Genomic DNA, 23,473 nt, shown 5'->3' on the forward strand with positions numbered 1-23,473 from the left:
TCAGGGTCTAATTATGAGAAATCTGTTTGGATACATGAAATCAGATGTATATTGATATTTTTGCAAGACATGCAGTGCAGTAGGTAAAGGTCTTACATCGTCTCCAGACCCTTAATGACTGAAAGGATGAATGACTTCAGCTACTGCTCTACTCGGGGAGCTTATAGTTGTTTTGTTTTTGTGCACACAGGGCAGCACAACTACCTGTGTGCTGGGAGGAACGACTGCATTATTGACAAAATCCGGAGGAAAAACTGCCCGGCGTGTCGCTACCGGAAATGTCTGCAGGCTGGCATGAACCTTGAAGGTAACCATGTGTCCACATCCCTGCTTTGGGTTGGAATCCTACACAATAAAGGCCAGGCTGCTAATGAAGCAATGATTGGAGCAGCACTTCAATATGTTAAAAGCAAGTGCTGCATTTCATGAGCATTTTAATGAGAGGCAGGAGGTTGTTGTGCTATTTCTCCTGTCTGTGCTCAGTTGCTCTGTCTGTCGGTGTGTTCAGTAGAAGTGAGTCATACACACAAGCTAGGGTTATTTTTTGTTCCTGTCAGCACATATATATCTCGTTGCTTTTTCATGGAATCTGAGACAGGAGAGTTCTTGGGGAACACCTGGAGGGAAATTAAACACCTGTAGGGAGATGTGTTGTCTGCCCATCCTCACTCGGGAGAGTGACTTGATACTGAAATCACAGAGGAGAGGGGCAGAAGTGGGGATTATATCTTCAAACTGAAGAAAATGGAAGTATTTTTGTTGATGCTGTGGATTCTTCCTCAATACCTGTCAAAATCTCTCTAGAAAAGGTCAGTTAAGTAAATAAATTTAACATACCAGTACATAGTTGTTCTCTGCTGAGTCCTCAATGGCTTATGAGAATCTGAAGGCCATGTCAACTAAGGATTTAGCAGCAGTTGTAAAATGGCATAAAACACTTTTATTAGTGTCAGCTACGTTTTATGCTTGCTATTTTTCCCTGAGCAGCAGAGATTAACACAGTACTTCCTAACACAGTTATCCGTGTGGTACTTGTATAATGAAAATTGTCAGATAAAATGAAAATGTCAAAAAGATATTTGTCAGCTCCCAAGGATGAACAGAATTCCATTTCAGTCAGTGATAATATCCTTTGGTAAGATGTAAGTGGTGAATTAAGTTAAAGAGATAGATGAAGCACATACTGGAGTCCATGTTAACACGTCCTTTCTTCCTCCTCTGCTTCCAACCTCCTTCAGCAGGACACAGCACAAGGTTTTCTGTGCTGCAGGTGCTTCTACCTACCCCTTCCTTCAGAGCAGAGGGAACAAAGCTGAGGGTCTGAAATGCTCTGTGACCCACTTACAGGCACATCCCCTCCTTCAGGATGGAGATTTGCTGGCAGAAGGGATGTTGCTGCTCGGTTTGTTGAGGTGTTACCATGATCTGTGTGCAGGATGAGAAGGTACAGCCAAGATCTACAATAGTGGGTTCTAAAATAAATCACTAAAGCACATGAAGTCATCAGTGAGTGTCTCCCAGGAGCTGGATTTAGGTTTTGGGCACTCCCAGTGGGCTGGACCTTACACTTCAGAGATCAGAGCCTACTCTGGGTACCCACTAGGGACAGGTCACTGCCCTGCTGGGGCTGGTGTGGCCGGGAGCAAGGACAGGGAACAGCAAAGACTGAAGACAGTTTAAATGACACAAAACCCCAGAGTTTTTGCTTTGAGGTGGAAAAGAGTGAGTTTTGGTTTAAGGCTTGTTTCTAATTTTTCTCTCCATAGTTGTTTTCAAAATACATGTATGATATTCATATATTTATTTACATGAATAAAGCACTTTATTAGTTGTAGTATTCTGATACTAAGATATAGTACTCTCACAGTAAGCCTTCCCTTCCTACATCAGTTTAAGTAGACACCAATATCGCTGTGTCAGGCTCCAGGACACAGAATCAGAGAATCATGGAATGGTTTGGGTTGGGAGGGACTTAAAGCTCGTCCAGTTCTACTCCCTGCCATGGACAGGGACATTTCCAGTAGACCAAGGTTGCTCCAAACCCTGTCCAGCCTAGCCTTGACATGTTGAGTGACCCCTCTGCAGCAAAGAAAATCAAATGGAATGACATCGGATATTTGCCACTTCTCTGCATGTAGGTTGGAGCCTTTCCAGTGTAGTTTGTCTCACTTTTGGCACAGAGAATCCTAGAGAATAGTGAGGTTTTGGAGGATGGAGATTGTTATATAAGTTGTTGGGGAAGGCGGGGGGGGTGAAGTTTTTATGTCTGAGAGGGAAAAGGAGTCTTGAAACTCAGCAACACAAAAATGGAAGAACTTGGAGTAGTGTGAAAGGGTGAAAAACACCCTGAAAACAAGGATTTATGGGACAGATCTGAACAGATGGGGAATAGGTCGTGCAGAAAAGCAATCTGGGAGGCAGCATAAAGTGCAGCAGAGACTAAAAAGCAGTTTCTTTTATCTTTTCTATTTTAGGGTCACAGTTCAGAAATTACTGTTGTTTAAAAGAGAGTTAAATTTGCATACTTTTTAGACAGTAATTTCTTTTTGACAAATCCCCTGCTGCATCCTCGGTGCATAAATAATGGTTATAGCAAACCAGTGAGTGATCAAAAGAGATCCCAATATCCAGCTTGTCAGTCCTTTGGCCCTTTGCATTCACCTGATGTGCTGCTGGACTTCTTCTATGAACCTGCCCTAGCACATTTTGGGTATCTCAGTTCCTAATAGTGGATTGCACTGTTAGGTATTGGGTAGAAGACTAATTATTTTAAAATCAATAAAAGAATCCTGACCCGCTCCTGTCCTGAGATGAAAATGGCTCCTTCTACCCTAGTAAAATATTACTTGTTAATTTTCTATTGGCCTTTTTTTATCACAGAGTCAGTAAGGTTGAAAAAGACCTCCAAGATCATCAAGTCATCCCTTTGGCCCTGCTTATCACCCTTTTCTAGAACTTTCTTTTTTCTTTTCCATGTTTTTTTGGGCTACGGGGCCTGGAAAAAAAATCAAACTATGAAACTGCAGGTACAAGAGATTTGCACAGCAGAATAATGATATTTTGTACTCCAACCTTTATTTCCTTGAGTTCTCATTTCCGCTCCCACCGTTAATTGGTGTTCCTTGGCACCCTTTCTCTTTGTGATGTGTTGGAAGAAAAGATTTATTGTTAGTTTTTATGCCTGTAAAAAGTTGTCTCATAATTTTTTTGGCTTTTCATGCTGCTTTTTACAGCTAAACTTGGCAATTTATGAGTTTTTTCTGCAGTCTTCACTTGGAATTTATTTCAGATTTTTGAAGCACCGTTTCTTTTTTCTAATCCCATTCCCTGCCCTGCTCCAACTGCAGTGGGCTTGTTATAAATCCCAGTTTAGCAGGAAAGTGCCTGGCTGTCCGGGGTGGTGGTGGCAGGTCCATTGCCCACCTGGCTCAGGTGCAGGACCATCTGCCCACGGGGCAGGGAATAGGAAGCCTGTGCAGCCTGGGTGGATGCCAGACTGTAGGAGGTTGGGAGGGTTTTGTTTGTTTTTAACAGAAAATTTTGGATGCTTTTCTCTCCGTGCTGAGTTTATCTGTGGGGGTTATCTCCTGTAACATGCCCTAAGGAGCTGGGGTTAAATTAGTGGTCTTTTTATATTTGAAAGTAAATTATACAGAAATACATTATCTCAACCTTTTTTTTTTTTGTGAGTTACAGCTATATATCTAAGTCAAGACTAGTAACACAGCCTCATAAAAATTCTTGCATAATAATTTGCCTTATCAGATCTATTTATTTTGATTATAATTTTATTAGGCTTTCTGGGCTGGAAATACTCCATCCAGGTGTCTGCAGGAAGCTGAAGGCATGTGCTTCTAAATTTAAGTCAAAGCAGTTCATTTGCTCTTCAGAACATGGATAATGGGGCAAAACCCACTAGAATGTGGAAAGGATTTTAGAGCAGCCATTTCAAAATTAGGACAATAACAAGAAGCTCTTTGCTCCAAGGAAATAACTGTTGCTATTCCCCCACAGCAGGTTTGTGGCCAGCCTACAAATATTTGGGAAAATGCAATTTATACAAGATCTGTAGAGAATTCCTTGTGTTTAGCATTTGATTTCTGAAGGCCATGTCATAGCCAGTGGGTCCAGGAGAGAGTTTCATGTGTTGTCACACTGCAGAGTTGGTGCATTTTGGATGCTGAGAGATTCTGAACGGGTCAGGAGGAACTTTGAATGTGAAACCACATTACATGATGCTTTTATGGGCTACTGATTTATGTCAGAAGTTTCAGAGAAATCAATTAATTAACTGAGGCACCCAGGGAAAGAACTGGTTTCATTTGGTCTCTGTTAAATAGCGTGTTCTGTGTGGCTGCCTCCATCCAGGAGAGCCAGAGCCAAGCAGGAGACTCCATTATGGACAAGATGCTAATAAAATCGTTGCTCCAAGTTTTTGTAGTTTACAGTTAACATCTCTGTGTGATGTTTTATTTATTTGGCGAATGGGTTTTATGGTTTAATTACACAGCAGTGATTTATATGCAGGAGAAACTGGCAAGAGAAAAAGCTCCTCCTGCCCAGCATTTTCAAAAAAAAACCCCCTGTTTTCCCTGGCTCAAGAGATCCAGTAATTCCTTACCCATTAAATATGCTTTTTCCTTTCTTTTGCCTGGTTCCTATACTTAATATCTTCAGGAACTTTTAAAGTCCTGCACATATTTCCAGTGGTAGGATTTGGCCTTGTATTTTAGGATCAGCCTTGTAAGGTACCTGCGGACATTACTGAACGTTTAGAAACAGCAACATAAATGTGACTTTTATTAAAATGTAAAGCAAACTTACTTTCAATGGAGGCTTAATTAGAATTCATGTGAAATGATTTACTTTATGCACAAATGCTGTGAAGGTTTCAGTGACCCGGTCCCAGCTGCAGGGAGGAGGGAAGCAGCGCTTCCTCTGCTGCATTTTTATCGCTGTGCGGTCACTTTCCATCATCTCACCTGTGACTTACCCAAACTTTCCTAGCTCGCAAAACAAAGAAGAAGATCAAAGGACTGCAGCAGGGAAGTGCCACGGGAACACGGGATGCTCCCGAGGCATCCGGGAACAAGAGCATCGTCCCCGCCTCGCTGCCGCAGCTGACGCCGACGCTGGTGTCGCTGCTGGAGGTGATCGAGCCCGAGGTGCTGTACTCAGGATACGACAGCACCCTGCCCGACTCCAGCTGGAGGATCCTCTCCACCCTCAACATGCTGGGAGGGCGGCAGGTGGTGGCTGCAGTCAAATGGGCGAAGGCAATCCCAGGTAACACACGAATATGTTAATTCCTGAGTGCGGTCTTCTTACTGTGCTTAAACTCCGTGTTTCTTTTCCTTCAAAGCTGTACAGATGAAGTTTTAGTAATAACTGGGCTTGTTCATGTCTCAAATACTTCTGGAGTAGAAAAGTAGAAAAAAATGCAGATGCAGAAATGTATTTACTGCAGATGAGCTCATTTTACTTGAACATTTTGACCATTGGATCTTAATGTTCATTTTAAAAGTAATATAGAGAACTATTTTTATTAACTCTGTCTCCACCTTTTAGAGTCACAGAATCACAGAATTGTTTGAGTTGGGAGGGACCTTAAAACTCCATGCCCTGCTGTGGGCAGCAACACCTTTCACTAGACCAGGTTGCTCCAAGCCCCATCTGACCTGGCCTTGAACACTTCCAGGGATGGGGCAGCCACAGCTTCTCTGGGCAATAAATAATTATTTCTTGAATATTTTTAGCAAGTCCTCTTGACTTTTACAGACCAGCACTGCTGTGCTGCTTCTCTGGTCTGTGTTCATGGATGGTTCTTTTTTCACTCCCCTTCACCGTATCTGCAGTTTTTTCTTGACTGGGAATAGGTGTTTGACTGTTGAATTCCGGGGTAAGTCAAGGTGTTCATTTTCTCCCCAGCTCTGTAGCAGCACAGTTAAACTGACTCTTACCTGGGGAACGGGGGAGATTTGTTGCTATTTTGGCTCCCACCTGAAGACACAGTTAGACACGGAAGAAGTGATGTCAGATCTCAGCCTAGGACATAACACATGTCATCTGTCTCGGGAGAGGCCAGGGCCAAGGGTAGCTGAAGATCTGTTTACTCCTACAGAACAAAGACCAGTGTTTATCTCCCTCTCACTCGTGTCAGTACTGTTACCTACCTGTTCTCAGAAATGCTGGCAGAAACACCTCCATGACGCATGTGTTGCCCAAAAATAACATCACAGAACCGGTCTGCCAAAAAAAAAAAAAGAAAAAAGGAAAAAGAGTCTGATAATGAGATTTATGAATCATAATAGTGCCTCTTTGAGCAGAGGAAATAAATTAACAGTGAGAAAGAGACTGGAAAACTCAAATATATCTGTGCCCAGCAGATATGTGACTGGAGAGTTTTGTGTATGTTCTAGTTGCTCTAGTGGTGATTGGTCACAAGTTGGACTTGATGCCCTTGGAGTTCTTTTCCAGCTTTGGTGATTCTGTGTCAGGGCTGTTCACACTGGGAAGTTACACGGGATTAGCTCAGTCTGCTCTAGGAGAGATTCACATGCACACACTTCCTTCTGGGACAGGTCTTTGGGAGACCACCTGCTATTCCCAAATCCAAATTTAGATTCCATTTTATAAAACACTTCTGTGTTCATCGTCTCTGTTGAACGGTTTCCCTAATTAGCCAAGCCCTTCAGGTTAGAGCGTATGCTCTCAATGGAAATGCCAGTCTTCTCTTCAATAACTACATTAATAGCAACTATTCTTATCATTGTTATCTCCTTTCTTTTGTTTGCTGAGGTGGTTCCTCATGAGTATTTAATTGTATATCCTGCTCCTGGTTGTAGCCCATCAGCCATGCTGACAGCATGCCAGCATTCCTTGCCAAATCCTTTCGCTGGGATTTCAGAATAACCTTTTCCTGAGGAGGGTTTGAGCACAGATTCAAGGTTTGACCCCGTAAGATTGGAATCACTTCGAAATCCTTGGTATTTTTGAAGCAGTACCTGGTTGTTCCTGCTGTCTCCAAAGCCAGGAGCTGTGTTTGAAGCTGTCAGACAAACCAAGTTTGTTCTGTATTCATCTACTGGCTGCTGGCTGTTGGCACATCTTCAGGAAGCAGCTTTTTAGATGTTCTGAGCTCTTTAGATGTCAGATGCTTAATAAAATTAGATAAAATCAACTTGAATTCAGGCTCTAATAATGATTCAGTGTGGCACGATAGATTCCTGCTAAATGTAGGCAGGATCTGATAGGAACTAGTGTTGTAAATCCAAAGCTGCCAGCATTTTCAGACTGTTTGAAGGACCAGTTGTCAGATTTTACCCATTTCCTCCTTGTTAATGCTGCATATGAGATCACAAGCAGTTAATGCTGGTAACTAACGCAGTACTTATTTTGTAAGTTCTGTATACAGTTATTGTTGAATAAGAACAAAATTTTACATTAAGGCATTTATTGCCTGGTGGACTGTTCTTGTGAAAAGTAGCAAGCCCTGTTATTTTTGGAAAGCAGCCCAGTGAGTTATAGTGTATATGAAATACAATTGTTGCCTTTTGTGATCTATCTGACTGACCATCAGTTCCAGATAACCACATACACATATATTATGACTTTTAAATATTACATCCCCTTTCACTCCCTGTAGTGCCTGTGCACTGATAACACAGCAGTTGTGCTGCTCATGACCCTGGTCCTTTTCCAAGTCATGCAAGTTTTTTGTCCTTTTTTTTTTTTTTTTTCCGCAACTGACACCACCCCCCCTCAATTTTTTATTTTTCTAGGTTTCCGAAATTTGCACCTGGATGACCAAATGACCCTTCTGCAGTACTCCTGGATGTTCCTAATGGCTTTTGCTTTAGGCTGGAGATCCTACAAGCAATCCAATGGCAATCTTCTGTGCTTTGCACCGGATCTGATCATTAACGAGTGAGTAAGACCTGCCACAGTGTTTTTCTGGGGTTTGCACTCAAGGGGTGAATCACTGGGTAACAAATCATTGCAGAGATCCCAGATCTGCCTGTCATTTGCAACTTGTTTTTCTTTCAGGAGCTTGCTTAGCGTTTTTAACTAAGTCAAATGAAAGAAAGGTAATTGAGATATTAAGTGTATTTATATCCAGGAGTTTTTGTGGGAGGTGTTTGTGCTTAAATGTTCCATATTGTGACTGTTCCAGCACCATTCACTAGAATCATTCATGTTATCAGAGCCAACACAGTCAGAGCTAAAAATATGTTAGGGATGGAGAGAAAATTTTGGCAAATTGCATAATGTTCTGTCTGTTTAGTGTATAAAAGTGGCAATATGGTCCTACCAGTTTCCCAGAGTTCCCGATTCCTTAAACATTTCTTTCTGAACTTGATTAAAGTAGGCTGAAAAAACAAGGTTACAAGTGGAACAACCTTCCTGATTTATATTTTCTTGTTGAACTTTGTTATCAATTTTCAAGCAAAGTTGAATTCGGTGGAATATTCGGACATATTTTTTTCTTGCACCACACATCATTATCCTTGTATTTTTCCAAATTTGTGTTGTGCAGCAACTGTGCTGTAGAGGAGGGAAAGAGGGAATTTGGGATTGTTGAAGTGATTGCATCTAGTTCATGTCTCTTGTTTCATGGCCTTGCAGTGGAGGCAATAGAATTGGCATGCTTTGGCAGAGTCACAGTATTTTTGGTTCTGTTGCACTTCAGAATCAGATCTCTCAAATATTTTCGGTGTTTTAAAAAAACATAATAGTTGTTGCATTTTCTGTGTGATCAGCCATTTACATTCCTTTGTCATGTTTATTCCCTTTTTTTTTCCCCTGTGTAAATATTTATTCAGACTTCTATAAACTATAATCATTGCCTTATAATAACTTCAGAAAAAAGGTGTGGAGGAGATGGCAGGTGAGGGCCCATGTGTGTACTTATGTTTATTAAAGTGCTTAGAATGTGTCTCTGGAGCAGAATAATCTCTATGTGGTGGAATTGAAATAATTGATGTCACTAAGTGTAGCAACATCTACTTTGCCTTACATCAGAGATCTCCTGCTGTTTTATCACTGACTCAAAACCACAGATCTTCACAGCCAGGTGTTGATATTCTTGAAAAACACAAAGCTGCAAGGATAACCCTGTTATAGTAAACAGTAATTCTTAAATTCCTTCCAGTTACAGTTTGGTACATAAATTGTAGATCACAATGACATTTGTTTTCAATAAAACACATTGACTGAGAGAACTGCAGTTTCTTCTCCAGTGGGCTTAGAGGTTCTCCATAAAACTCTCTGGTCATAACTTTTTATGTCCCATCCCTCAATAAAAGAGAGCCACCTCGGAGTTCAGTGTGACAAACACTGACTAACAATAAAACCGCTGCAGGAGTCGTGAGAAGGTTCCGGAGCAGGGAAAGCTGCAGGGGCACCTGGGGCTGGGATATTGAGCAGGACAGGCAGAGGCATCATGGGCACTTAAGCAAAAATGCTCTTGGATTTTACTGCAAGAAAAAATTGCCTTTGGATTTGAATGATCAAATGTGGCCACATAGGATAGATTCAGTAATAGTTGGTATCTGACAGTGGGGCACGGGGATAACACAGACCAGAGCATGCAGAATTACTTCCGTGGTTGCAGAGAAGTGCAGTTACTTCTGATTTAATTTTCAGGTTTCTTTCAGTTTCCGAACTTTAAAGCCTTATCCTCATATTTGGTGCAATTCAGTGTCTTCTGCTTCAGGAAGAGAAACTCCCATCTTGGCAGGGTCTCCAGTGAAATAGTGGTTCAGTTGGACCTAACTGCAAAATACTTTTTTAAGATTGATTTTTTAATGGGATTAATTAGACTTTCTTTAGCTGCATGTATCCGCTCAAGCATCTGAGCAGCATCAGCCTTTCATGCATTTATCCTTGTGCCAGCCCTGGCCAGTATCATCCTGTGTAGTTACAGTTTACTTACATGGAGTAGCAAGATCAAGGTAGCTCAAGCAGTCTGTGGTGAGAAAGAGGATTAAATTCTGTTCTTTTTAAATCTTAGGATGGCAGCTTAGCCATTTGCTCAGTCTTCTCCTAAAAATTGAATATGTATTGAATATTTCACTTTTATGTCTGTATTCTTATAATTTATTTAATTTTTAATGGAGGTATATCTGTACTAGCTGATAATATATGTGTTCACACACAAAATACAGAACTCAGTTCAGTTGTTGAAACGTGTGGCAGCTGAATAAATCTTAGGCTTTAGGCCATTATTTAGTACTTGGAAATGGTTTAAACCTGTGATTTTGGAGTAACTGTTTCCTCAGTCTGTGGTTCAAAACATGCCCTGCTGGAACGGGCACTGGTACTGGATCAGCTTTTGGCCTCTGGGTATGTCACAATGTGCCCGAAATTACAGTGAGCACAGTGACAGTGCACAGTTGTGTTCATCAAGTAGCAAATGCCATTGAAGTGCTGCCCAGCTTGAGAAAGAAGTTCCTGGAAGTTCTGGGTCTTGGGATTTCGACTCCAGTTGCATGTTCATCATCATAGCTCCTTGCTCTGAGGTGTGAGGTCACTTCCATGGTCTTGTTTGTCCTTCCAGTCTCATCTGCCATACAGAATAGCTGTATTGATGTATTTGATTAGAAAAATAACAGTGATTACAGTTTTATAAGCAATGTTTTGTCAGTTCTCTTATTCCCCAGATTTTTTTCCCAAGGTTCTTTTGTAACTCCTGTGGAGTCAGTGTCATCTGGTGTTCAGAACACCAGCGTCCTGTTTACTGGGTTTCAGTCTTCCACAGGCTTGACTGAACTGAGTGACTCACAGCAGTGTTGAAAACTCATCACGTGCTTTTATCATCCACACACGTCCCCCAGAGCAAGCACACGTATATCCATGTGTTCCATGGTCTGGGCTGAGCTGGAACACCACCAGTGCCCCTTGGGAAGCTGGTCCCTAAAGCAGAGGGGTATTGGATACTTAACAGAGCAAGGAGATGATTCATTACAGCAGGATGCCTTCACAGTGATCAAATGCTGCCAGTCACCTCTTTGAGTCTTTTTATGTACCTGGCAGTAATTGCAGAAGCCTTGAGTTGCTGCAGCCCTGCCAGTGTCCCTGGGGAGCTCCTGTGGCTCAGTCCAGGCTCAGCGGCTCCTGAACTGCCATGGAGTGCAGCTTCCCTGGGATTGCTGGTCCTGGGTATCCCAAAGCTCTGCTTGAGAGCCAGCATGTTTCTGTGGGTAGTTTCAGCTAAGAAGGCGGCACTTGTGGTGTCCTCACTGAGTACAATGTCTATTTTAATTAACTAAATATAGCATTGAGTTGAAGTGTTACATCTGGTGTATTTGTGGGTAAATTAATCCATGGAGATGGTAAATGGCCTGTGCAGGGAGGGGAACCAGGATCCTGGGCAGGCAGGGAGAGAGCCCTGAACCCTGCCCTTCTCCGGGTCTGTGTCCGTGACCTGAGCCCTGTCCCCGGGCAGGTTCCCTGTGGCAACTGAGATCATCTGATGTGCCCTGGCCAGGAGATCTGAGATGGGAATGGCTGGGACCTCTTCCCAGAGCATCTGCCAGCATTTAGGACAAGGCAGTGAATCAGCCTCCTCGTGCTCTGACACAGCCAGATCCGCAGCCTCTAGGGCACAGGGCAGAGCTCATCTGTGTGCTCAGACCTCGCTGAAGGGAGGGGGCTGTGCTTGCTCTCATTTTTTGGGAACTACAGTTTGCATAGCCCTGGTACTGCCCAGAGTTTGTGTGTCTTCCTATGGATTCTCAGCCTTGTGGATATGGTTGAATTTACAGCAGACAGAAACAAACGACATTTCATAATGTTTATTTTAACCTTCTGCCCAGAAATGGGCATAGTTTTACGTGAGGAAAACTGCTGAGCCCTGTCAGAGAATGTGTTTAAATTACTCAATTTGAAATCTCTGAGATGCCCTTTGATACAGCCCAGAGGGGTCAGGACAGCGTTTGCCAAGCAGCCAGATGGTGGCTTTGTGTCAAGTGCCCTGAGAAACATCCCACAGCCCAGCATTGCACTTACTCCTGTTTCATGCAGCTTTACCTTGTGTGCACTTTGTATTTGTGCTGCTACTCCTTGATTATGGAATGTAACGTAAATCCAGTGTTTCTGGGTTCATGTGCGAGCCCACAGACTGTGGCTGTAGGTACAAGGCAGTGTCCTGTTCCACTCGGAAGGAATTGTCCAACAGCTCCATTTGGAAGCAGTGGAGTTTTACACTTGTGCTTGTTCTAGTTTAATACTGTTTCATAGCTTGTATTTCTGTCTTTCAACCCCCCTTGGAATTCCTATTATTCTCTGTTTTTTCCATCTTGAGAAAGGTGTGGTTCTTCTTTCCAGTCAGGGTTTTTTAAGATGCTTGTGAGGGTGCATCACATACTCCTCCTGCAGGGCTAAGGAAGGGAGAACAGAAAACTGATCAGCTTTGAAGGAACTGTAGTTTCATAACCGAATCTTGCTTCTAACTTTCACAGGGATCCCATTTTGTCTGTGTGTAGATTTTAATACTGAATAGGTGATGACTTAGGAAAGGTGACACATCGTTAATGAAAAATAAAGTGCTGACATCACTGCAGAGAGATTGTGTACTCACTGCTTGGGAAACAGATTATTTTGCCTGTCTTTACCAAAACAAAAACATGGAAAAGCATAAATCTGTTGTACACGCTTCACAATTAATCTGTTCTTCGTTTCCCACCCAAAACTAATTCTGCAATATTCACAGTACCCAGCTGTTAAAGGAGATTGTTATGTCAGATGAGCTACTACTAAATAAAAGGAAGAGTTCCTATCTTGATGCAAGGTTTCATTGAAACAAGGAAAAAAACCAAAAAGAATATATGAAAACATAATGTATTATTCTGATTCCAAGATTTCCCTTTGGTTGTCAACATGACTTTCCATTTATGGTTAGAAACTTGATTATTACACTACAAAGGTAATGACATTTAATTGCAGTGCTAGTCATCGCTTTATGAACGTGAAAGGATACAGGCATAAGAAATTTAGAAGTTACAGAAAGTTGCTGCTGTCAGTAGTGAGGAAGTATGTGTTAAATCAGGTGCACTTTGCAAAAGTATTGAAAGAATTAGAGAAATCTCATCTCTAGGGTAGCACACCATCATGTTTCCTTAGAAAGATGAAACACTTTGGGACTGCCAGGCTTGGAGAACTCTGTCGCACAGTGAGTGAACTCGATTTTTATGTCGAGTTTGTGCTGACGTCTGTTGATAACAGAGCTTGCTGACGGTCCTTGGTAGAGACAGGCTCCCTTTGTGGCGCTGGGATTCAGCACGTCAGGCTGCCTCGTTCCGCTGTGCTGGGCCGGTGTCTGTCTGTGTAACCAAGGCAATCACCTCACTGGGCTCACAAGAAAACGGAGCGTCATTTCGCTGTGCGATGGCTCACGTACAGCTTGTCGTCTGCCTCTGCACCTCCTGCTGCTCTGAGTGCAGCGTGGAAACCCAGAGATGTAGAACTCTCAGATATCTGGACATGTCACTAATTTGTATGCTTTTATTCCTCAGGCAGAGGATGAATCTCCCATGTATGTATGAACAATGCAAACACATGCTTATGGTTGCCCGAGAGCTCTCACGGCTTCAAGTCTCCTATGAGGAGTATCTCTGCATGAAGACATTGCTTCTCCTCTCTACAAGTAGGTGAACAGCTCAATTCCCAACTTTTGGCATTTTTATCTACAAAAGTATGTGATAGATTTGCAATAAATACTGTAAGATACACTTATATAATATGCTGCATGATGATTTTTATCTTTCAGTAAGATATGCTGGAGTTAAGTCACAGCTTAGTAAAATTCTGTCTGTACTACATGAAAGGTCAAATGTGGTGTCACAAGTCCTTTCAGAATATACAGAAATAAACTAATATGAGACAACATAACTAATATTGGTTACTGTATGTAAATTACTTTTACAGTGTTATTTTTCCCCTCTGTTGACATCACTGTTACCCAATGACTTTGTTTTCGCTGTGCTCTGTGGGGCTGTAGCTCCCTGAGGATCTCAGCTGCAGCCCTGGCTTGGCTGCAGTCCAGGGACTCACCCAGCAAGGAGCCTGTATGTGTGTGTGTGCTGGGAGTGGGTGTGAGCCGGGCACCTCGCCTCACACCAGGAAAGCCTGTGCCTGTGTGTCCTGGGAAATCCCATCCCACGGCCGTCATGGCGATTCCTGCAGTCCCACGGGGCTGAGGGAGCTACTGACATGCTCTTGCTTCTGCTTGTCAGGTTGGTTTTAGTTCAGTGCAGTGACAGGTGCCAGCGTGCTCTGAAAGTAGCAAGAGCAGCAGTGCAAGTCAAGATTTTTCAGCGTAATACTTCATCATCTTCATCGGATGGTTTAGGTTGGAAGGGACCTTGAACAGGATGAAAAGTAAATATTATTAAGTTTAAACAGTTTATTACACAGAGGGTGTAAACTTTCCATATCTTTAATATTTCCAGTAAATAACAGCATTAATTCTTACAAAGAAATGAGAACTTTGTTCCCTTTGGGCTTTTCCCTGATAGGAGCAGGAGGAATGTGCACCCCAGCGCTGTTCATGTTGCAGGGCAGTGAGTGATGGGTGTGGGCAGGGGCACTGGGCTGCCTTGGCCCATTCCCTCAGGGCCCAGCGCCCCATCAGCCTGGCAAGACCTGGCACAGCCTCACTGCCAAGCCCAGAACTGGGACAAGGGCTCTTTTCACAGGAAACTTTCAGCCTCTCACAGCCATGGGCTTTGTAGGAACTTAAAACTTCCCCAAAACTGCAGATTTAGAACATTTTCTGGTTGATTCTGAAATCTCTCCCAGAAATTCCTTAAGTGTTTTGGGTGTGGTGTAGGCCAACTTTCCTTACAGGAACTGGAAATTTCCTTAGAGAAATTTCCATGGCAGAAGTGGTGACAAGGCAGCACTGGCAGAATTCAGGCCATTCAGGAGTGAGGCCAGGCAGGCACTGGTGCTACCCAGAGAGGCCTCTCCATTCGATTTGCAGTGAAAGACAATATATCTTCATATTTTGTTGAGTACATACATTGTGTAAGTGGTACATTGTGGAACTTCTGCAAATTGAATGGCTGAAATTTGTATAGCTCTTTAATCCACGACTTTGCAATTTTAATTGGTTTATTGTGTTTCTGTGTTAAGTTTTCCAAGAGAAGAGGAGGAGTAAAACAGGAATCCCACACGGGTCTGGACATGTAGCTCACACACAGACATAGCTCACGGACCTTTTACATGTGAATTATTGAAACAACAGTTGACTTGTTTCATCTCCTGTGTAGGCAAGGCAGACAAGAGACTTCAGCATCTCTCAGATGCTGACAGTGCAGTGAGGGTTGAATTTTCTGAGGAAGGGAATGTGCTTTATGGCCTCTGTCCTCCTCTCTTGCTTTCAGTTGCCTTTGTCTCAGCTCTTTCTCTTCCCTATCTTCAGCTCTTTCCATTCACTTCACCAAGGAGATCAAAGGTTTCAAATGAAGGATGTTAAGGACCACTGGAGTCCATGTTCTCCTTTGTCCGGGTTAGTTCTTGGCCTTTAAGGAGGACCATCCTCATAGGAGGATGTAGACACAGGGACTTAACGTGGATTTGAGTCCCCACACCTTGGGTTTCTGACGCCCAGATATTCATCTGCCTGGCACTATCTCAATGTCCCATCCCTATTCCAAAAAGCTCTGTCCATGCCCCGATTCCTTCATGGCTCGGGCAATCAGGTGGTTGTCCAATCTGTCAGTCCTTGCCTGGACGCGTTACTTGATCCATGTCAGGAGGCTTGGAACTAGATGATCTTTCAAGATCCTTTCTGAGCCAAGCCATCCTGTGATTCTGCCCTTGCTCTTCTGCTGGCATGCAGAATTTTTATGGAATCTTTCTAATGTCACGTTTCCTCAGACATGGAGAACACGGGAGCTCCAGCCCTGATGGTTCTTCATCAAGGCACTTTGAGGGCTGGATGTTGTTACCATCATGGACTGATTCCCTTCCCTCTGTTTCTTGGAGCGATACCTTTGGGGATTTTGTTTTATTTTGCAACAGTCCTGTGCTTTTTGTTCAGCTAGTCATCAGTCCCAGTTCCTGCTCTTTCCTTCTCTCTCTGCTGTCATTTCAAGCAGTCCAAGTCTTTTTTCTTCTGGTCATTTTCATAGAGTCACAGACTGGTTTGGTTTGGAGGGGACCGTAAAGCTCATCTCATTCCAACCTGGCCTTGGACAGTTCCAGGGATGGGGCAGCCACAGCTGCTCTGGGCTACCTGTGCCAGAGCCTCACCACCTCACAGGGGAGGAATTTCTTCCATATTTCTAACCTAAATTTCCCCTCTTACTCCTTGTCCTGTAGTTCCTGATGTACGAGAACTTAAATAGTGACACAGTTCATAGCTTTATAATGTCTTAAAAGTTCATATCAATGTTGCAGTTCCCAAGGAAGGCCTGAAGAGTCAGTCTCTGTTTGAAGAAATCCGGATGACGTACATCAAGGAGCTGGGCAAGGCCATCGTGAAGAGGGAAGGGAACTCCAGCCAGAACTGGCAGCGATTTTATCAACTGACTAAACTGCTGGACTCTATGCATGATGTAAGTCCTGAAAGGAATGCTGTAGGCATTCCAGATAAACACGTTGGGGCGGTGACAGTGATCTCCTCTAGGCTTTTATTATTTAAAGGGATAAATATCACGGGGGAGGAGGAGGTCATGCCCCCCTACTGTCTAACGAAAGGCAAATTGACAGCCGTGAACGTGCTGCTCTCAGGCTACTTCTGCAGTGGAATCCGCAGCAATTAATTTTGTAATTAATCTAATTTTCAGTCCCTTCAGTTTTTAAAAATTATATTGCTTTAAAATGGAGGAACTCAGAAACTGTAAATGATTTGCAGTAGTAGCAGAGATGTGAAGTTTAAAAACTGTTATGAATTTATGGAGTAGCTGAAATTGCATTGAAATAATTCCTCAGTGCTATGTGTGGTGTTAGCAGGATTCATTTGGCAAGGAATTTCAGAATTCAGTCTGTCTCCTTTGGAATTTAATTCTAAATTACACAAAGCAGTCCCAACAATGTTTAAAACAGGGGAAACTTTGGGACCTCAAAACTACTGTTTTTTATGTGTTACTGTACCAGGCACCTGGAAAGATCTAATTAAGCTTGTACATGTGTATGTCACTTATCTGCTGGAATTGGAATTGATACCGAATCTCTTCAGTGTTTGCATCTGTTGTTTGGTTTATATTGGAGTGCCATTGACAAGAATTAATTAGTTAAATGAGGATACCTGTGCCTGTCCTGTTGGAGCAGGGGTGAGGGGTGCTGGGATGTGCCTCATCTCCGTAGGCAGGGGTTGGGTGGGAGGAGGATGGATGTGAATGGTTCTTCTATACATCTTCGTGTGCAAGTAATTCTTTGCCTTATCACTTGTAGGTGGTTGAAAATCTTCTGAGCTTTTGCTTCCAGACATTTTTGGATAAATCCATGAGTATTGAGTTCCCAGAAATGTTGGCAGAAATCATCAGCAATCAGATACCAAAATATTCCAATGGAAATATCAAGAAGCTCTTGTTTCATCAGAAGTGACTGCCTTAACACAAAGGGTTGCCTTAAGAAACCGTCACTCGATAGCTTTGTTTTGTAAAGAGAAAACCTACAGAACTTGTTCCTTTTGTCCTCGCAGCGGTGTTTCTTTTGTAATTATGCACTACATGTGGTTTACAGAGGGCCAAGAGTTAGGCTGGAGAAGCAGCGGATTTCTCCCATTTGGGAAAGAATTGGGGAGAAAGGAAAGGCAAAGAAATCGTAAATTGTATTTGTTAGAAATTTTCTCTCTCCCCTCGTGCACCATCCCCGGATGCATCAAACCACCAGTGACAAGCTCTGAGGCTGTTACGAACATTCTGCTAATTAATTAATTGCTGCAGTTGGCTGGAGACAATTTTTTAGGCGTTTTGTTTTTTTATTTTAGTAAAGTGTTTTGGATTTTTTTTTTTTTTTTAAAGTTAAGGTAGCATTTTGGTTTATGCATGTAACCTGAAGAAAGTTTACAAGTGTATATCAGAAAAGGGAAGTTGTGCCTTTTATAGCTATTACTGTCTGGTTTTAGCAATTTCCTTTAACTTTATATACCGTGAACTCAGCTTGTTCATTTTTTCTTACATAATTTTTTTGTAATACTTCAAGATGCCTATTGTACAGCTGGTTTTTTAAGGTGGGGCAGCTCGTAGCTTTCCTAAACGACCTCTAGACAGTAAATCCTTGAGTAGATTCATGTGAAAAAGGGTTGGGCTTTTCTAACCTAATCGCTTTCAACTGTCAAAGCGGCTATAAAAATTTGGCTTTTTTTAAGGGCCAGGGTGGGTGGGAGAACACTCTCAAATCTCAGTTCAGTAGATCCGAATGAAATCCTTTTGGTATATTGCAGAAGTGTTGGATATGCAGATTCATAGAAAATTAACCCAGTCCTCACTGGATGTAAATGAGCAGGTTATTTTATATATTGAAAAAAAAAAAAAAAAGAAGCCTGATTTTTGCATATGATGCAACAGCCATAACGCAAAGAGTCATGGGCTGCATTGATGCCAAGAAGATCAGTCCTGACTGCCCATCAGGAAATTTTCAGGAAAATATGCATAGCTGCAGAAAAGTTTACTTCTGTGTGGAGAAACTCACATTTTCTATACACTTAAACCTGTCATCACACGAGTATATCTGGAAACCCCCACGGACAGAGGAGGTGGACGTGTGATTGCACCCAGTGGTTTGGGTTTGTTCTCCTGGACGGATTCCAGAGTCCTCCTCTTCGGGGAGATGTCTGAGCGGCCACACGGCTGTGACTGGATATCCCAGCTCCAAACTCGCCTGGTTAGAGACCCAATTCCACATCTCCACCCGTCACTGACTGCTCCATCCTCTCTCCTGGAGAGCAGGAAAGCTCCGCTACTGAGTTCGTGGTCTTAGAGTTGTCCGTCAAACTTTCTGTCTTTGTAAGGCTGCAGCCCTTCACACTGAATTCCTGGCGTGCCATAAATTCCCATAGGCCATGTGGATTTCTCCTTGTTGCCATTGATAAGGATATTTTCCGATGTTTAGAAGCTGTAGTAGCCTTTTCTACGTGCACCTTAACAATTTTCTGTATCTCAAAATTGAAATATTTACTAAGCCACTCTAAAATTTGATTTTTACTCAAAGTGGCCAGATTATTTGTGTAATAGAAATGAGAAAGATCATCTGAGAAAATACAAAACCTAATATATTTTTATATTTAGTTATAGTTTCAAATATGTATAATCGGTATATTCGCTGATACGAGAAAAGAAGGGAAGGGCTACTGCAGCTTTAAAAGCAATTTATTAAATGATTGTAAAATAGCTTGTATAGTGTATAATAAGGATGATTTTTAGATGACAGATTGCTTTATCATGATACATGTAATTATATTTTTTGTAGGGGTCACAAATATGATGAGTGGGAACCCGTTCTGTGTGGTTTGGCTGGAGGCAGCACCGGAGGCGTCGGTGTTCGTATCCAAAGAAGTGCTTTGTTCAGAGGGGAAAACCTGTGCTCCGTGGGTGTTTGTAGGGTTGGGTTTGTGTTTATTGAATCACTGTGTAAAAATTCCCGTTGGCTTTTGGGTGGGATGCTCCTATCTGTATGGTCGGGAAATGCTCCCGAGGCATGGCTGAACCAGACCCCCACTGCAAAAACTGTCAGCCAGGACACCCAGCTCTGAACTCCTCCCGGGGGAATTTCGTACACAACCTCACTCCCACAGCAAAAACAGCTTCAAAATTGGGCAATAATCCACATCCAGGTGCCAGCAATATGTAAATACAGAGCATGGGGTGTCCACAGCACATTTCTACTTTCAGCAAACATTGGTTTCCAACTGAAATAGGAAACTCAATTCTCCTTTCTTAAATCTCTTTTTGAATGTTATACCTATTAAAAAAGATCCTATATTCAGTACTTTGGAGTAAAATAGCACCTTTAATAAAAATAAATAATCATTCTCTCCTTTGATCTGTACGGAATATGTACATTTTGTAACAATTAAAGGTCAGGATTTTAATTATGACATCCAACCCAATTCCATGGGAATCCTCACTTGCCCAGTTGCGATACAGATACAGATAGGAGTTCGGTGCTATTGGGTTTTGGGAGGGCTCTTTGTTTCAAAGGAAACCTGCTCTTACTTTGGAGAATGTTTTATAAACTTGTATCCCCAGAGCCCTCTGTCAGAGCTCGGGGCACAGCGCGTGTGCGGGTCGGGGTGCACAGACCCCAAACTTGGCATTTTTGCCAGCAAAAGCAACTGCAGTGAGCTCCAACAGATGATGATGGAGTTGGGGGTTGGAACTGGATGAGCTTTAAGGTCCCTTCCAACCCAAATTCTGGGATTCTGTGATCCCCCCATGAGAGAACTGGTCATGTAGGAGGAGAGGCTCTCTGCCCCTTGTGTCTGTTTGCCTGTATGTTCATTTTTAGTCTGTGGATTTAAGGAAAAACAAAGGAAACTGTGATGTTAGAGAAAGAATCGTCCTGTACGTGCTGTTCAGTTCTAAACTTCACCAGTGAGAAAACATAGTGCTTTAGTCAGCAGTGAGAAGTCCATGTCCTGTTATCCGTAGTCCGTGTAGCAGTGGGTAGTCCCTGCACTCTGGATAAAGCAGGGAGAATTCTGACTTTGGCTCTTCAGTGCCTTATCACAAAGTGCACGGATCCGCCCAGGGACGGCGGGGGCAGCTCAGGACGCGCCGGGCGCTCGCAATGGCCTTATGGGGGGACACCGGGACAGGGGGGCGCTGGGGGGCCGCCACGAGGGAGGGCAGAGGGAGGGGGGCTGGGAATAGGTGCCAATTGATGTCGAAAAATGACCTCGCCATTTTCACAGAGAAAGGTAGGAAGGAGGAGGAAGTGCCTGGATGAACGTTGGCTGCGGGAGCATCCCGCGGTCGAGTTTTAGCGAGGGAGGACTTCAGGGACATGACTTAGAGTGAGATTTTATAAAGATTGTATTCTTATATCCCTGGAAGAGTTCAAGGCCAGGCTGGATGGAGCTCTGAGCAACCTGGTCTAGTGGAAGGTGTCCCTGCCCATGGGTTGTAATGAGATGGTCTTTAAGGTCCCTTCCAACCCAAACCAGTCGGGGATTCCATGATTATATACCAGTCACGCTCTATCGTTAGCCCAGTCTGCAACCAGGGGTTGCTGAGCCATCGACATCACATAGGAACCAAATTTTCCAGGAAGGTCGAGAGCCTCTCCAGCCAGAGGCCTCGTATCCAAGGAAAGGCTGTGTGTGTGCGTCTGTGTGGAAACATCCCACCTCCAACAACCTGCACAACAGCAGAGTCAAGCGATGGGTCATTACTCTATTTTGTATATTAAACAAAAAGATATATACTGGGGACAAATCCTATATCATACCGGTGTATGGCATTATTAAAAAATCATTATTTTTATCACAGCAATTTTAAACAGCATAAAAGAAAAAATTAAACCAGTGACTCCTGTTTAAAAATAAAAGTTGTAGTTTTTTATTCATGCTGAATAATTCTGTAGTAACAAGTCTGTAGTTTTCACCTACTCAGTGAAATGTTGGACTGTAAAAGCTTGTGTGGAATTGTTGAACATTTATTTTTTCATTTAAATTTGCTGTTCTGGTAATACAAAGCCACACATCTGTACAGAAGTTGCAGTAAATGTGAGCCATTTACAGCAATGCCGAATAATGGACAGAAACCATATAATAAAATTCTGCTTTTTTCATTAAATGGCTCCAAAATGCTTTTGTGGAGTTTTTACTGTGATCCTGGAGAGGGTTGGGTCCGACAGCGAGTCGGTTCATTTGTGGTGGTCTCATTATTCACCTTATATGCAGGAATTATTTGTACTGGGGTGAATTGCTGCTGTAGAAGTTCTGGAGCTGGAGAATTTCTGATCATGAAGTCCAAATTAACAATTTAATTGAAAATCACAGCTGCCTATGTTTTGCCTTTGCATTCTAATGTCCGTTTTCTGGAGGAAAATCAGCACCATGGTTCTCTAATGTAATCCAGAGCGGGAACGTGCCTTGGAGCAGCCTGACCTGTGCCCACCTCAGAGAAGGGCTAAAGCTACTGGGCCAGTTCAACTGGGGAAAACGGCACAAAATGTTTTGTAACTAAATAAAGAATTGATTTAGGTTCCCTGAACAGCTGCAGCTGCTCCATCCCTAGAAGTATTCAAGGCCAGGTTGGACGGGGCTTGGAGCAACCTGGTCTAGAGGAAAGTGTCCCTGCCCATGCCGGGGGAGTGGAACCAGAGGAGTTTAAGGTTTCTTCCAACCCAAATTACTCTGTAATTCTATGATTTAAAATGTATTTTGTCACTGCAGTGGTTCTCAACTATCTGATACGTGTCAGAATGTGATAAAAGCTCCTTCCCAAGGCAACTACCGGATGCCAAATGTTAGTGATAGAAACAAAATGTACTAGAAAGTCTTGGGCATTACCTAGGGGGGAGAATGTAAATTGGGGTGGGAGTCCTGGGCAGAGGATGGGCTATGGGAATCCAGCCTAAGGGGTCCTGTGCAGCAGGGTCATACCTTCCCAAAGGCAGGATTTAAAACAAATTGTGAAAAAGGACTTCCTATATCAGCAACACTGAAAGGTGCCTCTGTCTGGCTGTGACAACATTGCACTTGGTTTCATAAAGAACAGAAAATGCTGTCATGAAGTTCCTTCCCTGCCATGTGGCCATTGGCGTTTTCTAATGTCAATGTCTCTCCAATCCATCAGTAACTAAAACCTCAGCACAGCTCATGCCTTCACCCCCTGAGCAGCAGAGCGAGTTGTGCTGTAATAAAATCTCATTTAACTGCAGCATAAAAGGCCGAGTTCCCAGCAGGGAATGATTTCTTTGAATTGTTTGCAATTAAAACAAAGCTTACATAAATTTCCCTTCGGTAATTCCCAGGCTGGATGGCTGTGGATGGGGGTCAGAGGCAATACAAGAACAGGATTTATGATAACCGCGTTTATTTGTGAAACAATTGTGGAAAGATTCTTTAAGCATCAGATATTAGGATAATATAACTGCTCTGTGTCTCATGAGCTCCAGCTTCATGGCAAGTGCATCAAGTCCTCAGTGTGTTCATGTTCCACATGAAATCCCAGTTGTCCCATTCCATTTATAAAATCATTGACATCAAAACCATCTGTGGACCAGGTTCTGATTCCTTGCAGGATTTCTGCCCCTCCTGTGCTCTGTCCCACCACACTGGCTTTGTGGCTGGAGCGTGGCCATGGTGCTGCCCTGCCCTGGGAGGGCGGGTTGGGGGCCATGAGGCTGCAGCCCTCCCTCACCTGCTGCCTTATTTTGCAATTCCTTGCTTTCTGGAGCTCTATCCTTAGCTTCCAAGAAATTCGGATGAAGCCCAGCATGAGATGGCAACTCATGATTTCTGTTGTGTTCACATTATCCCAATAAAACAATGGCATTTCAGACTGGTTTGGAAAAG

General features: G+C 43.0%; 1 protein-coding gene across 1 annotated transcript in view; it reads left to right on the top strand.

The window, feature by feature from the left end:
• NR3C1 (nuclear receptor subfamily 3 group C member 1) overlaps positions 1-21,746 on the top strand; it is a 65,096-nt gene extending 43,350 nt beyond the window's left edge. Inside the window, exons 4-9 of the mRNA XM_027643271.1 lie at positions 191-307; positions 5,008-5,286; positions 7,782-7,926; positions 13,515-13,645; positions 16,405-16,562; positions 17,401-21,746. Of these exons, the coding sequence (XP_027499072.1) occupies positions 191-307; positions 5,008-5,286; positions 7,782-7,926; positions 13,515-13,645; positions 16,405-16,562; positions 17,401-17,553 (983 nt within the window). The 3' untranslated portion in view covers positions 17,554-21,746. The remainder of the gene's footprint in view (positions 1-190; positions 308-5,007; positions 5,287-7,781; positions 7,927-13,514; positions 13,646-16,404; positions 16,563-17,400) is intronic.
• The last annotated feature ends 1,727 nt before the right edge of the window (positions 21,747-23,473 follow it).

Source organism: Corapipo altera, unplaced genomic scaffold (genome assembly GCF_003945725.1).
Source record: "Corapipo altera isolate COAL_440 unplaced genomic scaffold, ASM394572v1 75, whole genome shotgun sequence".
Lineage (NCBI taxonomy): Eukaryota > Metazoa > Chordata > Aves > Passeriformes > Pipridae > Corapipo > Corapipo altera.